The sequence below is a fragment of the Sarcophilus harrisii genome, chromosome 1 (assembly GCF_902635505.1).
Source record: "Sarcophilus harrisii chromosome 1, mSarHar1.11, whole genome shotgun sequence".
NCBI classification, from domain to species: Eukaryota; Metazoa; Chordata; class Mammalia; order Dasyuromorphia; family Dasyuridae; genus Sarcophilus; species Sarcophilus harrisii.
In genome coordinates this window covers 643107020-643124261 of record NC_045426.1, presented here as the reverse complement: position 1 = coordinate 643124261, position 17242 = coordinate 643107020, and the positions used below count along the sequence as shown (strand labels likewise).

Genomic DNA, 17242 nt, shown 5'->3' with positions numbered 1-17242 from the left:
TTGGGTAAATTGTGGTATGTGAATGTTATGGAATATTATTGTTCTGTAAGAAACGACCAGCAGGATGAATACAGAGAAGCTTGGAGAGAATTACATGAACTGATGCTAAGTGAAAATGAGCAGAACCAAGAGATCATTATATATGTCAACAACAATACTATGAAGATGTAATCTGATAGAAGTGGATTTCTTTGACAAAGAGACCTAATTCAGTTTCAATTGATCAATGATGGACAGAAGCAGCTACACCCAAAGAAAAAAACACTGGGAAATGAATGTAAACTGTTTGCATTTTTGTTTTTCTTCCCGGGTTATTTCTACCTTCTGAATCCAATTCTCCCTGTGCAACAAGAAAACTGTTTGGATCTGCACACATACATTGTATCTAGGATATACTAGGACATATTCAACATATATAGAGGACTGCTTGCCATCTAGGGGAGGGGGTGGAGGGTGGGAGGGAAAAATCGGAACAGAAGTAAGTGCAAGGGATAATGTTGTAAAAAAAAAATTACCCTGGCATGGATTCTGTCAATAAAAAGTTACTATAATAAAAAAAAAAAGAGAGAGAGAGATTATAGCTTTTCTTTCCCCATTTTTTCACTTTTTTTCTCTTAAGATTTTTGCCTTTTTTTTGCCTGTCAGATGAAGTTCATGATTTTTTTCTAGCTTTATAAAGTAGTGGGTAATAATTGGCTATAATGAAATAATTCTGAGTCCTAAGAAGATGATAATGCTTATTTTTAAAGTTTTGTCTGTTGGCCATTGACTGTAAAAACTTCAGCTGTAATGGGTTTTGCCTAAATCTATACTGTCAAGTGCAGAGTGAAGCCATATGGCAATGTCAAAGGCAAAATTATACAAAGAATCCATAGCAGGCTGTTTCTTTGGGAAGGATGCTGTTTTACCTGGCTGTTCTTTCTTTATGCAGGTTCTTTGGCCATATCTTCTGGAGTTCCTAATTCCTGTCCAGTTCACTAATGCTCTGACACCACTCTGCAAAAGTCTGATGCATCTAGCAATGAAGAGACAGGAGGAAGGGGAGAATTCATTCCTCATTCAGTATGATTCAAATGGTTTGTACACCTCAGCTCATAGAATTAAACTGCTTATAAATTTTGGGCATATCTAATCATAGGGGGAAAACTTTTTTCCCTCCCTGGGGTACAGAATGGGAGGAAAGAAGGAAATGAGCATTTATTAAGCTCTTACGTGCCAACTGTTGTGGTAAGCAATTGAGGAAAGGGGGGAAGAAGCAAGAAGGGAGCAAGTGTTGGAATTGATGTTTAGTTAAGTGAATGTTTTTGTGTTTATTCCCTTTTTTTTTTAGTAAACCTTCCATCTCCCTTTGCTTTAACTACAAGACTCTTGGTAAGTGTTTGTGGCCTAATTTTGAAGCTTCTAAGGGAACTGGGCAATTTTCTTTTCTTTGTATAAGATAGGAAGATAGACTTAGTGGATTTCAGTCCTAGTCTCTGATTCTGAAGGATTCTCTCTGATTCTGAAGGAAATTAGGCTATAGAGTAAAATTTCCTTATGCCTCCTCATTGTTTCTCTTGATATTCTTCCAAGCCAAGTTTTGTTTGCCCAGGACATGAAATTAAGATCCCGGCCAGGAAAATTTGTGAGCATCCATCATCACGTTTTTGCTCAGGAGCTATAATTTCTGATTTTGATTTTTTTTATCTCTTCTTTACAGATTGTGTCTTCACATCCTTACCTGGGGGAGGGCAGAGGAGCAGCTTCTCTACGGCTACTGAATGTTTTGCACCTTAATATTCACCCATTATTGGGTCAGCGTTGGAAGAAGACCATCCCCCCTTTAATAAATTATGTAGAAGGTAAAGTTTCCATAGATAGAGGGTGGACAGGAGAAAAAGAGGAAAGAATCTGACAGTAAGGGGAAAACTGTACTTGTTCAATGCAGTGCCTATATTTTATGGAGGTTAGCTGAATTTCCATTAGGAGAAGTCTTTGAATAGCAATGCAGTGCTCTAATTGGTACCTTGAACCTTGGATAATTTTTAAATAAACCCTAGTAAAGTGGGAAGGGTGAATTTGGCTATTGAGTTCTCTTTAGGTCTCCTGGAAGGTACTGCATGAGCCAAGAGCTGGGTGGTTGGGTTGAGGGAAGAACCTGTCTATGTTTATGAATGGCTGTGATCAATCCCTCCAGCCAGTCTTAACTGAATTATTATTTCAGAACACAATGATGAAACCCTCTCTCAGAAGGAATGGGAAGAAAAGCTGCTAATGGTAGGAAATGGGAAAAGATGCTTTGTATTTTCTGATAGAAAAGAGAAAAAGGAGACTGTCTGAAAGAAGAGTTTTTAAAGGCAATATCCTATAGTGTAAAGAACATCATATTTGGGAGTTAAAGGATCAGAGTTTAAATCTTAACCTCAACTCTTAGTTAAAACTGACAGTAGTATGGCTGTGGACAAGTCATTTGACTTACTTAAATGTTTCCTCATCCATAGAATGGGAGTTAATATTACTTGAACTATTTATGTCACAGAATTGTCTTGAAGAACGTGATTTATAAACTTTAAAGCACTGTAATGAATATGAATTATGTCAGGCATAAGCCAAGAGGAACTGTTCAGTAGGGAAACTGAATAGTGATAAGAGAGTAGCCATGATGCCCAGCTACCCAGCCATCTTTTTCATTTTTTTCAATAGCATTTTATTTTTCTAATCGCATGTAAACATAGTTTTCAGCACCTATTTTTGCAAAATTTAGTGTTTCAAATTTTTTCTCCCTATATTTCCTTATCTCCTCCTCAAGAAGCAAACAGTATGATATAGGTTATACATGTACATATTTGTAAACATATTTTCATATTTGTCATATTGTACAAGAAAAATTGGACCAAAGGAGGGGACAAAATAAGAGAAAGAAAAAGCAAACCAAAAAAAAAAAAAAAGTGAAAATTCTATGTTTTATCCACATTTCAGTCTCCATAGTTCTCTCTCTTGTTGTGGATGACATTTTCCATTCCAAGTCTATTGGAATCCAGACATCTTTTTTCATGGGGGTAGAGTTAATGGGTCCAGGGAAGAGTTTGCTATCCTCCTGTAGGACAGATTGCTCTGTTCCTTTACTTTCTCCCTTATCCTACTAAATGGAGAGCCTATATTAGTCAGCAAGACCAGTTATTGGGAAGAAATCAGTTCAAATTAGTGACTTAGAAGAAGGAATTAAGGTATACCAAATCCTTCTTATAAGGGAGGTAAACAGGCCAGAGGACTAAAATTCTACCACCCCAGTCCCAGCTGATCTGGAAAAGAGGCTGAAGAGAGACTAGTTTCATATGGTAGGCTGATCTCAGTGTAAGGGACTTGGGTTTCCATCTGGACCCTAACATACTCTGTAACACTGGACAGATGACTACCTCTTGATCTCTAGTTCCTGGTCCCTGAAGTAGGGGAAGAAATTCAGTCAATTAATTAATAAATACTTATTAAGCATCTGTGATATAATAGGCACTGTGCTAAGCCCGGAATACAAATGTAAAAAAGACACTCTGTCCTCAAGGAGCTTATATTTTAATGGGGGAAGATAGTATACATAGGACTGGTAGTGATTAGAATGCCAGGCCTGGAGTCGGGAACATTCATCTGGCCATCAGACTCAGACACTTAAAGCATTTGTGTGATCCTGGACAAATCACTTAGCCCTGTTTATCTCAGTTTCCTCATCTATAAAATGAGCTGGAGATGAATATGACAAACCACTCCTGTATCTCTGCCAAGAAAACTCCCAATGGAGTCACAGAGTTAAACATCACTGAAATTACTGAGCATCAGCAGGAGTGCACAAAAGGAAACTAAAATCAGGTAGGAGGCAGAGAGACAGGAAAGGTATGTGGAGGTCTGGTGGAAAAGTCCAAGAAGTCCCAAACTGGCAGCCAGATGAGGAAATGCTTCTATCCACATCTGGAAAGATGAGCTTGGAGAGAATCAGCTGGCTGCACTGGGTGTTATCATGTTACTTTCCCCTATTTCTTCCATCTTGCCAACTTCCGAGAACAACAAACCTTGGCCAGAGATCATTTTGAGGTTAGCAATGGCACTAGAGGAAGTTTACTTTTGGAGATGTGTAGAATTTAGAGAGGGCAATTTATGGCTTGGTACTTAACTTTTATTTATCTATTCATTTACTTAATTCATTTATTTTTGGTATTTACTTTCTTGAGGCTTTCCTCATAAGTACATAAGGGTCCACCTTTTGTGAAGGTTTAGGCAACTCCTCAGGTTTAGGTTGAGGATTGGTTCAAGAGGAATGACATTAGCCTCCTAGTTGTGTCATGAATGAGATACTTCCTCTCTGAATTCTGATCATTTTCTCTGGCTGTCCCTCTTGCCTGGAATGTTCTCCCTCCTTCACTTTGATTACTGATTTCCCTAGCTTCCCAACTAAAAATTCTACTTTCTATAAGAAAACTCTTAATTCTAGTGCTTTCCCTCCTTTAATTGTTTCCTATCTATCCTGTATATCTCTGCCTTTGTATATATTTTTCACATATTGTCCCCTTAATTAGATTGCAAGCTCCTTGAGGCGAGGGGATGTCTTTTGACTCTTTTGTACCTCAGCTCTTAGTACAGGGCCTGTTGCAACCAGTACTATCATACTGAGCATTTTCTAATATTTCAGGGAATCTGAAGACAGATAACTCAAGGAAAACTCTTGTGAGTTTTGCAAATTCCCAATGACAAAGGACTTATGATATCAGCTGCCATGATTGAATGTGGGGAGTGGTCTTTCAGAGGGAAAAGGTATTCTGGCTTTATTGCTCCCCAAGAAGTTTGCACTGGTGTCTATTATATGCTTGCAGTTCCTCCGGGATACCCTCATGGTTGTTTCTGATAATACATGGATTTGCCAGCTGAGTTTGGAGATGTGTAAACAGCTAAATTGCTATAATGGATCGCCTCTGGAGAAGGTCTGTTTTTGCTATTTCTATTGCATCTTGCTGTTTCTAGTGTACACATTGTTTAGTAAGAGGGGTGGGAAGGAAGAATGGACTCCTGAAAAAAAAAGCCCAAATCAGTTTTCTTCATCCTACCTCCCTGACATGAAAGTAGGATGGGGACCATCTTACAAGAGGAAATGCCCTGAGGTCAGGAAGACAATAGTGAATTAAGTTTGCTATCCTAAGCACTATAAGTATTCCTGTCTCACAAACCCAGCAGCCACAACTTTGATGATTTAACATATGGGGTTATTCTGTTCATGTCATTTGGTACTGATTCTCAATCAGTCACTGAACCCTTTGAACTAACTTTTATGATGAACTCTGTAAGTCTAGAAGTGGACCTAGGGCTGAAGTCTAGTCCACAGAAAAATCTACTGCAGGTCCCATGCTATTGACTAGACCATATTACTTAAAATAGGTCTGATGTAGAATGTTTCTTTTGTTTCTTGATTCGTGTTCTTCCTGTCCTGTACATTTGTTTTGTGTGAAACTTGACTGACATTCTCTTGTAGTGTAGTGCAGAGATTTATAAATCCCAGTGGTTCTGTCACAGTTTATAAAAGGTTCTCTCTAAGCCATATAGGTCTTCCTGAGAACTTCACCTTCCCAGAGAACCAGTTTCTTCTCTTAACTGCCTTCAGGAGACTGTTTCTTTGGTCTCTTTCTCTTTGTCTCTGTCTCTTTCTCTCTCTCTCTCTCATTTCATTCTTTCCCTCTTCATCCTTTTCTCTTTCCTTTACATTCAGAAAGCTTAAGTACAGGAGACTGCAAACCCTTACCTCCTTAAGTGCTAACTCAGGCCTGCCTTCTCCATCCTAGAGCTGTCATGAGTTCTACAGGATAGAGAAAAGCTTGAGCCCACTTCTGAAAAGGCAATGTTTCTGACTGTGTGAAACCGCAGCTGAGGTCTGATTTCCCTTTTCTAGAAAGGGGCTATATTGAAGTTATGATGGTTGTAATTTAAGCAATCTCATGTTTTGTTTCCAGAACTTCCTGTATAAATGCATAGGAACTACATTGGGAGCTGCTTCAAATAAGGAGATAGTGAGAAAACATCTTCAGGAACTGCTTGAGACAGCACGGTACCAAGAAGAAGCTGAAAGGGAGGTATTGGGACTTTTTCTTTTTTTTTTTTTTTTTTAAGTCTCTAGAAGCCAAAAATATCTTTATTTAAGCCAGCCCTTGTATTATTATCCCTGTTTTTCCTCAACCAGATAATAAATATTTGTGTATCTATTCCCTATACTATCTTTCAAGATTGTCTATGTTAAAATTAAGGATGATTAGCATGATATGATCCCTTGCTATCCTAATTATACTAATTTTATATGTCATACTTTAAGTAATAAATTTCATTGCCACATTACCAGGCTCAAATTTTTAAAAATCTCCTACAGTTACATTCCCTCTAACTCTTTTTGAAGAGTTAACCTGTTAGATAACAAGTGAAGAAACTAAGAGTGGCATTTTGTCCTTAGAAAATTTTCAGAAAAATACTCAGGATTGTATTCACTTAGGGCCCTACCTCACCTTTGAGCTGATATGATCAGAAGAGAATCTTGAGTTCTCTCTTTACTGAGTAATTACTCATTTTCTTTTCATAATTTTAAAAAAAAAAAGGTAAGATCTTTTTCCAGTTGATAATAGAGGAAGTATATATAAAATTTGCTTATCCTCAGAGTACAAGATACATTACTATCTTTTTTACATTTTCTCCTCCTCCCATCTCTTTGGTCAGATTCCTTCAAGGCAAGTGTGTGTTGTTCCTTTAAACCCCATTCTTTTTAAGCTAGTGGATATCCCTATGAGCTGCTAAGAGGAGTCTTGGAGAGTTAATGAGTTACTCCTGACAGCTGCTATTATTGTATTTCCTTTGGAGAAGCTGTTTATAGAGGACACATTAATTCGTAGACAGCATTTCTGAGCTCTCAAAAGGATTACTCATCTTAGAAGAGATATTACATTGGGTGGTATTATATAGAGCAGCTATTTCCCTTGATGTCAGGGAGTCCCAGAAGTCCTCAGTGGAAAGGCCAAGGGGAATGTTTCAGGGCTAGTCAACTTGGACAGAAAGCCTGTAATGGGATAATAAGCACCTTTTCCTCCTGACGCTGTATGTGTGTGCCATCCTCAGGGGCTCGCTTGTGGCTTTGGGATTTGTGCCATCAATCACCTAGATGACACTCTGATAAAGTTGGAGGATTTTGTGAAATCGGACATCTTCAGGAAATCTGTGGGCATATTTAATATTTTTAAGGTATGTAGTTAATCTTCCTCAGAAGATGAATTAGGAAGAGTGATAAATATTGAAGGAGAAAAATTTATCTTGTTTCTCTAGGCCTTGGCCTTGGTTTCCTGTCCCCAGAATCCCTGTGTGTTTCCAGATCTTCTACATATGGTCTAACTATTGTTTTGCCACTTTTTGCCTCATGCTTTTGTGAAGCTCATTAATACTTAACACTTGTGAAGCCCATTTTGTTCCCTTTTTAATATGTGTGCAAACTGATGCAGGAAGAGTCAAAAAGAGTGATTAGTCCATGCAGATGAGCTAGAACCATGGGTTGTTGGGTTTTTTTGGTTTGTTTGTGCTTTTTAGCTCTTTGGGAGCTAAAAACAATGGAACACAGCATGTCAATTACTTTCCAGGGGAATGAGAAGGAAGGGTCCTTGATGGGAAGATCCTGCTTTTTCCATGACTTCTAGTAATGTTAGAATGAGGGAGTAAAGGACCCTTGGAGTGCCCTCACTAGAGACAGTGCCATTAGACAGGAGACTTTTCCTGAGACCCCAGAACAGCTGCTAGCACTGAGAAGACAGTTGTTGACTCTTGGTCCCTTGTCCTTCCTTGCAGAGTTAGGAGTGCTCAGTGGAGATTTCTTAGGCTTTCACAAACTCTTCCCTTCTTGCTGAAGCCTTGACTTGGGAGTTGGCTACCAGTTCTCCTTATCAGTCTATGCCCCTTAGTGGCTGAAAGGAATGTTGATGTTCAGTACTGTCCAACTCTCATGACCCCATTTGGGCTTTTCTTGGCAGACATACTGGATGGTTGCCATTTCCTTCTCCAACTCCAGAGGAAACTGAGGCAAGCAGGGTTAAGTGACTTGCCCAGAGTCAGACAGCTAATGAGCGTCTGAAGCCAGATGAGAACTCAGGAAGAGGAGTGCTCCCGACTCTGGGCCTGGCACGCCATTTCCTGCTGCCTAGCTGCCCCTTAGCTGCAATTAGTGTTGAGCAACATTAATATCCCTGTTTCACCCCAAAGGAGAAAAATGTCAGTACTTGAGCAGGAATCAGACCCCACTGACAAGGAAGGGACAGATTTCTCAGGTGAAACTCTCCCCCTTCCCCTCCCCCCCCTCCCCTTTGATTAGGCTACATACTTCCTGTCTCAAAGCTCAAAAGAACCTTAATGGTCATCTAGTTCAGGAGTTGTTACCTGAGATCTGTGACCTTGTTTGTAAAAAATATTTTGACAACTATATTTCAATGTAACTAGTTTCCTTTGTGTTTTTATGCATTTAAAAACATGATTCTGAGAAGGGCTTCATAGGTTTCACCAGATTGATTACCAGAAGTGTCCATATATTAGAGAAGAAAAGTTAAGAACTCCTGATCTAGCTCAATCCACTTAATTTCAGAGATGAAAACACAAGATCAGAGAAGGGAGACTGGATTTCTTAACATTAGAACTAGTGAATATAGGGCTAAGTAATCCCAGGTTCCTGAATTTTAATCTAGCTCTTCCCACCACCTCACACTGCTTCTGAGATAATGATCTGCTGTCTTCCTTTGCCCACCAGCTATGATGTAGGGTTTTTTTGTTTGTTTGTTTTTTGCTATGCCCCTTCTCCACTACAGCCTTTTATTTTATAGAGGCAGATTCTTTTTGCAACCTCCTATCTTCTTCCTTATGTCTCCTTAGGCCTGTACGCTTTACTAATATTTTCCAGACTTTAGCACTTGGACAAAGACTACCTGTCCATCAATGCTTGGATTGAATACAATTTCTCCTAAAAAGGAGATTCACTTTCAACTATCCCAGTAACATTTGAATTGATTGAATATTCACTGGCTTGAAAGTGACTCTTCTCACCTCCCCTTTTTTTCCATCTTTTCCTTCTTTGCGGAGGAGGGGGGATTATGGGAATTGGAGGCAATATTGGGGAGATAGAACAGCAAATATGTGATTTGAGTATTGATCCCTCCTCTATCCTGTCAGGACCGTAGTGACACTGAAGTGGACAAAGTCAAAAGCACACTAATCCTGTGCTATGGACAAGTGGCAATGCATGCCCCCCAAGAGCTGGTGCTGGCTAGGATTGAATCTGACATACTCAGGAATGTCTTCCAGTACTTCAATACCAAGGTGGGGAATCTGGACAACTTTTGCCCATGGTACAGGGGCTTGGAAGGTGGTAGGAGGATGCCAAGCCTAGAAGGTGGCTCTTGTCAGGAACTGGCTCTTCATGGAGCCCTGACTAATATGGGATTGGGCCAGGCAAAGTTTAGCAGGGCAGGGGATGCACATGATGAGACCGCTAGGCAATTAAGTGTTTAATTATACTACAGTTGCTCATTTTAATTTTTTGTTTTATTTTTTTGTTGTTCAGGTTCTGGGAATAAAGGTAGAAACTAAGGTACAGTGTTGAGGAATTAAAGTCAAACTCTGTTCTTCCTTTGCTATTTCTGTGTTTTCCTATATACTTGGTAATGAGCATCAGGGATGAAGGCTCTAGGAAAGAGCTTCCTGGGTTCTGCTGCCTTGGGGGGCCCTGTGTTCAGAAGGAGGAAACTGAATATTTGAGGAAATTCTTTCCACCTTCCCTTCCTTCCCTTCTTTATCCTATCTTTCTGGAGCTGGGGCTGGGATTGGGGTTGTGGCTGGCTGGAGCCTGTAGAGTATGGGTAGGGGCAGGCCCACAGATCTTTTGCCCTACAAATATTCTTGCCTCCCTTCATCTCTAAGCTGCAGTGATACATGTGAAGTCTGCCCTGTTGGTCAGAGCTTCTGTAAAATGATTGGGGATCCCTTTCTTTGGGCATTTGGGCCATTCTCTTTAAAAATAGAACAACCCTTTTGGTTCCTTGCACCTTTGCTTCTATATTGCCTGGGGGATGCTTAGTGGTTAGAGCAGACCTAATGTGTGTAATTAGATCATGACCATTGGGGGAAAGAGATGGTGAAGGCAGAAACATAAATAGGGATTAATGTCTTTCTTCACTCATTTCATAGATAGCCTAGAATATAGAACTAGAAGAAATCTTAGAAATCCCTCTTATTTGTTAGAGGAAGATTCTGTAATTCATAGTATTGCTGCTCCTCTTTTTCCAAAGAAGTTGTTGAACAGCCCTTTTTTGGTGTTGGTTGGAACCTCTTTGTCCTACCCAGTAATCCCCATGGTGATGGGTAGATTCCTGTCAGTCAAGATTTCTTGGGGATTAGGAAGGACAAGTACTGCATCCATCCTATCTATGGGGACTTTTTCTAAACATGGCCTTCTTGGTAATGGACACCTAATGTATGACTAATGCTTTAAGCAGGAATTAATATCTTCGCAAAAAGGCTTAAGTGGTAACAAAAATATCACAGGCAAAGGTTATTTATTTCATTGGGGCTCAGGAAGCATTCCCAGCTTAGAACAAAATTGAACCTCATAAAATGAATGCCCCTTGAATTTTGGGATATTGAGTCATAGCAGGGTTGAATATCTTGAGATTTAGGGAATGAACCACTTGTACTTTTGGACCCTGTTTGGAGCAGGTTCAGGCCTTCAAGATAACTAGCTAAAAGTACAAGAGAAAGGAAAAGGCAATTTCCTTTAAGGCCCCTTTCCTAAGGAAGTAGAGGATATTTCTGCCTTTAGAGAGGAAAAGGCCATAATTGTGCCCCACAGTAGAAGTGATCAGCATTGAATGATGGAGGCCATTGATGCTAGGTTTTAAACTTCAGCCTTATTTATTTGGGAATGTTGTTCTTCATTGCAGGAAGTTGAGGAATGTTCCCAGTCTCAGGATCTCAAGTGTTCTGACTTTAAACCCAGGATACTTAAAAAGAATTTTTAAAAGAGCTTAGGCCTCCTGTCCTTAGATTCCTTTGTCCCACTTGATTTAGGCTTGTGTGATTGCCAGTTTTGCTGGTGGTAATTGGCTCTGGCAAGCCTGCTGGCTATTCCTTAGTGCCCATTTCCAACCTTTTCTCCTGGGATGTTTGTCATCAGGACCTAACACTGAAGCTGTGCCTCATTCGGAGCATCTGCATGATCAGCCAGGCCATCTGTAAGAGTGTTCAGTCTTCTTCCTTCGTATTCTCTCAGAAAGCAGAACTGGTGGCTCAGATGATGGTGAGGCAAAACCAACCTGAAACTTTCTTTCAACTTAAGATTGAATGGGTTTTTTATAGGAGTTTTGGGAAGCCCAAGATTCCAAGATGGTTGAAGGCTGGCTGTGGACATTGTTAGGAATTATGTTGCAGTAAGACAGGAGAGGGCCTTTTACTGGTTTGTGGAGGGCCTGTGAGGGAGCCAACACAATATATTGGGAGGTATGCTTGGGATTCATTGGAAGGGTCTGTGAATTTAGGATGGTGGCTTTAGGAATTGGAAGGAAAGAGTTGAAATGTACATAGAGTAGGGAACATTAGGGATCTTCCACAACAAATTTGTTTCTGAAGAAGAGAAGGATATCTTTTCAAGACCAGCTTCTTAAACTGGTTTATGACCCCCTTATGGGGTCTCATAACTGAATGGGGGGGGGGGTCATGAAATTATGATTTATTATCAATAAACGTTTAATTTGCATATCTGTTTTATACACCTATATTCCTGTGTTTGTGTAAATATTTCTTGGATGAATAGGAGTTGTTAGTGAAAAAAGTTTAAGAAACCCTCTTCTAAAGAAGGTGAGCAGTAAGTGGATAGTATAACAGGAAGAGAAACCCTGAGACAAATCCTGAGAGGCAGTTTTGGATTGCTTTGCTTTAGGAATTTATCAGAGCAGAGCCAATGGACTTTCTGAAGACAGCAATACGAAAGAGAGCCATGATTGCCTGCACTTACCTATCGTATCCTTTCTCTTCCCTCTGGAAAATGCCTAAATTGTCTGGTAGGTGCTCAGTGTGCTGGGTGAGAACATCTGTTGAGATTGAGGTGATGTTATCAGACAGCTGCAGCATTCTCTAGTTGACCTTAGAGGACACATCCATCTTCTGTGGCCACAGCCCTTTCCTAGCTAGGTGGAATCAGATGCCTTTACTCAAAAGTTCTCACTTGCTATAAGGGTATCTTTTTATTTTTTGTCTCCCTTTGCCTTCCTTTCCTGCACCTGAGCTCCAACAGAATCAACACAAACAGAACAACCTGACAATGTCCAGAGCTTCCCTTTCAAATAGAACAGATGAACTTAAACTGGATTCATGACTATTTCCAATATAGTAGGTCTGACACAAGTAGGCCTTGTGGCACAACCACCTGTGCACATCAGGGTCCCTGATTGCCCTATAAAAAAAGTTCCTAGCTGTCCCAGTCCTTAGAAGCCCTATAGCATGGAGATAAAGATTTCAGATACTCAAGGTTGGCTTCCTTGACCAACTTTCAAGAACATTGGAGCCTCCTCTAGAAGAACTGGACAAAGCCGAGTTGGTCCACAGCTGCCTACATAGTGTATTGGCCCTTCCTTCAGATGCTGGGATAACCTCCTGCCAGAAGGTGTGATTGATGGGGGTCCTGAGCAGAGCTAACCAGGGAGTTCATTTAGGGTGAGGGGCAGGAAGTGACTGGAATTGGCTTCAATCAGTATGTATTCCCAGGTTAGTGGGGTATACTCTGTCTGGTCCCTGGAAAGCTACTGTTGTGGCCTGAAATTTGACTCCTATATTGAATCTGTTTTTCTTTCCTTTCAAGTCTCTTTGGAAGGAAATGGGGACTTTTTAAACCAATGGAAGTGTTCTTTTTCTTTATCTAGACTCTGTTCTTTGATACTATGACTGCGCTCAAGGATTTGCTGACAAGCCTTCTGCTTCGAAACTTAACTCCCCAAGGCCTGCAGAACATGTTTGAGGTATGGTGGTGAGCTCCACAGAACAAAGAGAGGCTAGCAGACCTTATTACTCCATCCTCACGGCTTCAGGGAGTCTAGCCACATCTGGTCCCCAGCTCTTGGGATAGTTTTAAATGTCTTTTAATGTGAGATATGGGACTTTTCTTTAACTTCCTCATTTAGCCAGAAGCTATTCAGGCCAGCTCGATAGACAGTTCCTTTGTTACTTCCTTCACAGGCCCTATGTTCCTATATTGGAGGGAACTAGTATTTCTCCCAGATAGTATTTCCCTGAGCCATCAGGCATTCTTAACTAAGGCCCTAGGTAAGCTTTGTCTTCATCTAAAAGGCTCTTCAGCCCTGGTTCTGGTTTAGGAGCAGAGAAATGGGAGTACATGATTATAATTATTCTATACCTTAGAATCTGAGTTTGAAGAGATCTCTGAGGGCGTGTAGAGCAACCTGTCTCTGAGCAGGAACCTTGCACCAGACTCTTGACAAGGAGTCATTCAATTTCTACTTCAGGATCTCCAGTGATGGGAGTATTTCCTGAGGTAGTTCACTCCACTTTTAGACAGTTCTAATTGTTAAGGTCTTCCCTTACATCAAAGAGAATCTGCATCTCTGAAATGTCTCATCACTCCTAATTTTACCCTCTCAGGCCATGTAGCATAAGCCTTTATACATATGTTGTTCTGCTCAGTAGTCGTTCTGACACTGCTCTCATGTCACCTCTAAATCTTAGCCTCTTCAGATTAATTATCACTTTGCTGTTACCTAACACTTCATGAAGTAGTTTTTTTTTTTTGGATGGTGGAACTATACATTTTGGAAATAAAAAATTCCTCCTACTAGTCTTTTTTTGAAGTGATTGTATTTCCATTAACAACTGAGTTACTAATCTGTTGTCTGTGGTCTGACTGAGCCGATGCGGGCACATAGGGAGCCTCTCATATATCCCAGGATGACTTTGATTTGGTGAGTTTCTGAAACAGTGGACATGGGCAGGCTTCTATCCTTTGCATCCTGCCTTTCTTGCATAATTTCCCTACTCTCCTAAGGAGCCAAGATGTTTAAGGTTTACTTACATCATATCAATACAACATGAAATGGAAGTTGAAGACTCCTCACTAAGACACTGTTTGTACTTGGCTCTCATATGAGTTTCCTCTATTTTTATGAGAGCTTTGTTTTTCCCATAGATGTTGAGTTCACAAAGAGTTATATCTATGGAGGTACTTCAGAAGGAGCCAGGCACGCTAGAAAATAAGGGATGGTACTCATGAACAGATAGCCAGTGCCATTGTTTTCAGGTCAAAGGGCAAAAACCTCCCTCATGGGGCTGCTTGTCAAAGTGTGGAGTCAATTAAACATGTTTTGGCTGGCAGAAAGGAGGAACCCTGAGAAAGTCAGTATCTGACCTGGGAATTTTATAGCACTATTCATTTAAAGTGCTGGCCAGTATGGGATAGCCACATGGGATAGCCAGGGATGGCTGTTGTACTGCTGCTCAACTCCCTGCTCCCATCCATACTTCTCTGAAACTGGAGTTGGAATGTACTGCTGCTGGTCGAGAAGCCGGTACTCAAAGGGAGAGCTGTTCAGCTGTCTTCCTGCCACTGATGGGCAGCAGTTGGGGCCTCTGCCACAGAAATCTGTGTCTCCATTCTAGTTAGCTCTGGTGTGGTAAAGCTCTCTTCCTCCTCATCCTTCTTCTAGCATTTGACCCCATGGATCAAATCTCCCAAAGGACATGAGCGGGAACGTGCTCTTGGGTTGAGTGCCTATTTGTTGCGCTTCTTCTTGGAACATTTGAATGTAATTGTAAGTATGTCTGCATGCCCCCAGATTCCCTCATGGCACCACTCCCTCTTTTGTCTCCAGATGTGTTGACTGTCTCCTCCCTTGCCAGAGTTGGACGGAACCTCCAGGGGCTTCTAGTTCAGATCCCTGATGAGTGGTTGTCAACCTGTGCTTGAAGACCTCTAATAATGGAGAACTTAGTACTTCCTGAAGCAACCCATTCCACTTTTGCAAATCTTTGATTGATAAGCTGTTTCCTCTTTATTCTGCCGTTCCTATCTTTTCTCTGGTTACCTACGCTCCCTTTAGGCTTACTTTTCTGTATCCCCTCTAATTTACCTTCACCCTGTTTTTGTATACTCTGACACATTGGGCTCCTTTGGTCTTCATCTTCATCTTTTTTCTCCTCCCTGCCTTTCTGTTGAATCTTCAAGTAACGTTTATGTCTAATTGGGGGTTGAGGGTAAGGAATCATCCCTGCTACATCTTTCAGGAGAGAGGCATTTTACTAAAATTGTTTAACATTTGTGAAGTACTGTGGGGAATGCAAAAATTTAAAAAGATAATCCCTGCCCCAGTAAGCTTACAGTATCCTGGGAGTGATGAAACTAGTTATTAATTATAAGATATCATAAAAGATATGAAGTTCTCTGGGGATTTGGGGGGTGGTGGTGGAAGAGAAGTCACTTCTAGGTGGAAGGATCTAGGAAAATGTTCTGGAGGAGAATAATGTTTAAGCTGGGCCATAAAGAATGAGTAGGGAATTTGATAATTGAAGTTTGTGAGAGAAGTAGCAAAGTTAGTAAAGGCATCAAGATAAGAATAAGACAATTGTATTTGAGTCATGGCTTGTAGTCTAGTTTGGCTAAAGCAAAAAGTCATAAATAAGGTACTGCTCCCCTGGTGGGAATAAGGCTAGGAAGGAGTGGGGCATCCCAATGCTTGAACTAACCTGATTATAGTTGATTCTGGAAGGAGTTGATAAGTATCATTAAAAGTTGATAAATAGGTTGGCGACTGATCGGACATGCATTAAGATGCATTAATGTGATGGATGGCCTATGCAGGTTGGATTGGGACATAGAGAAACCAGTCAGGAGGCTCTTACATCACCCAGTAAGAGATGATAAAGACCTGGCCTGGGGTGGTAACTGGGGACAGTGGGAAGGGAATGAATGTGAAACCTTTTGATGTCACTACATCAGAACAAAGGTGAAATGTAAGTAAATGTGAATCACTTTAACCTGACCCTGCATGTTTATGGATGTTTAAGATACAGCCCCTAACACGCAGTGAACGATTGCTGGGACAAGTGAAGGTGTGGCACTTAAGTCTGGCACTCTGGTTAACCCAGAGCTTGCCTTTCAAAATTATAACTTACTTCTCTTCTGGAACTTGGCTTGCCTTTCCTGAATTTCTGCTCCTTATGGAGCATGCTACACTGCTTAATTGCACTGGTCCTTTAGGTAAAAATTCTGGAGTGGTGATAGTTATTCTGAGTGAGGTCAGCTCCCCCATGCCACCTGCCCTAGCGTTGAGGCAGGGCTGCAGTAGGCCCCTACCTGACTTGGTTTCCCAGGGGATAGGAGTGAATGTTGCCCATGAGGGTCCAAAGTTCTTTTCAAATCCATTCTGGTTACCTCCTCTCCTCAGGCAATTGTACCATTCCATAACTTGGGGCTCCTTGTTGGGATCTTCTCTCCGAGGTGTGCAGACTCACTGCCTTCTCTCCGACATGATGCCTTGGATTGTGTTTACTCCTTACTCTATATACAGTTATTTTATGAAGGTAAGAACCACTGGGTGAGGAGGGAGGGTGGGGAGGGGGCTAGGAAAAAGGAATGGTCATTGTAAGTCTGCCTAATGAGCCAACTTTGGTTTCTAATCTTGACTCTGATTAGTTGGAGGATCATGGGTAAATCAGCTCTCCTCCTTGGGTCTCAGGTCTCTCATTTTTCTAACGAGTAGGTATAGCCTGTGTAAAGATAAACATTTTGGGGATTTAGCGCTAAATTTGTTTTGGCTAAAGATCCATAAAGTAGGAGCAGCTATATTTGGAATTGCATATGTTTTCTAGTGTGGGTGAAAACTTTATTGTACTGTTATTGTTTAATCATTTTCACTCCTGTTTGGGGTTTTCTTGGCAAAGATATTGGAGTGGTTTTGCCATTTCCTTCTCCAGTTCATTTTACAGATGAGGAAACTGAGGCAAACAAGGCCACCCAGCTAGGAAGTGTCTGAGGTTGGATTTGGACTCAGGTCTTCCTAACTCAAGGTGCTCTATCCACTGTGCCACCTTGCTGCTCTTGAGTGAAAGTTTTTTCCAAAGCTAAGTGAGAATGCCCCATAGATGGTAAATTAGTTACATGTGGCTGGTTTTCAGGGATTGCATTTGTTACTTGTTTTCCCCCCTTCCTCCCCTTAAA

At 40.9% G+C, this 17242-nt stretch overlaps 1 protein-coding gene across 7 annotated transcripts in view; it reads left to right on the top strand.

The window, feature by feature from the left end:
- The window catches only part of MROH1 (maestro heat like repeat family member 1), a 181575-nt gene that overhangs the window by 99650 nt on the left and 64683 nt on the right, over positions 1 to 17242 (top strand). For 6 of the 7 annotated variants that reach the window (XM_031947386.1, XM_031947381.1, XM_031947383.1 and 3 more), the window contains 15 exons: positions 932 to 1076; positions 1331 to 1371; positions 1700 to 1841; positions 2204 to 2256; positions 4839 to 4946; positions 5967 to 6086; positions 7114 to 7236; positions 9199 to 9345; positions 9590 to 9616; positions 11198 to 11320; positions 11960 to 12039; positions 12574 to 12682; positions 12939 to 13034; positions 14733 to 14837; positions 16470 to 16605. In XM_031947386.1, coding sequence (XP_031803246.1) covers positions 932 to 1076; positions 1331 to 1371; positions 1700 to 1841; positions 2204 to 2256; positions 4839 to 4946; positions 5967 to 6086; positions 7114 to 7236; positions 9199 to 9345; positions 9590 to 9616; positions 11198 to 11320; positions 11960 to 12039; positions 12574 to 12682; positions 12939 to 13034; positions 14733 to 14837; positions 16470 to 16605 — 1555 coding nt within the window. The remainder of the gene's footprint in view (positions 1 to 931; positions 1077 to 1330; positions 1372 to 1699; positions 1842 to 2203; positions 2257 to 4838; positions 4947 to 5966; positions 6087 to 7113; positions 7237 to 9198; positions 9346 to 9589; positions 9617 to 11197; positions 11321 to 11959; positions 12040 to 12573; positions 12683 to 12938; positions 13035 to 14732; positions 14838 to 16469; positions 16606 to 17242) is intronic. The other variant, XM_031947384.1, reaches the window with a different exon arrangement.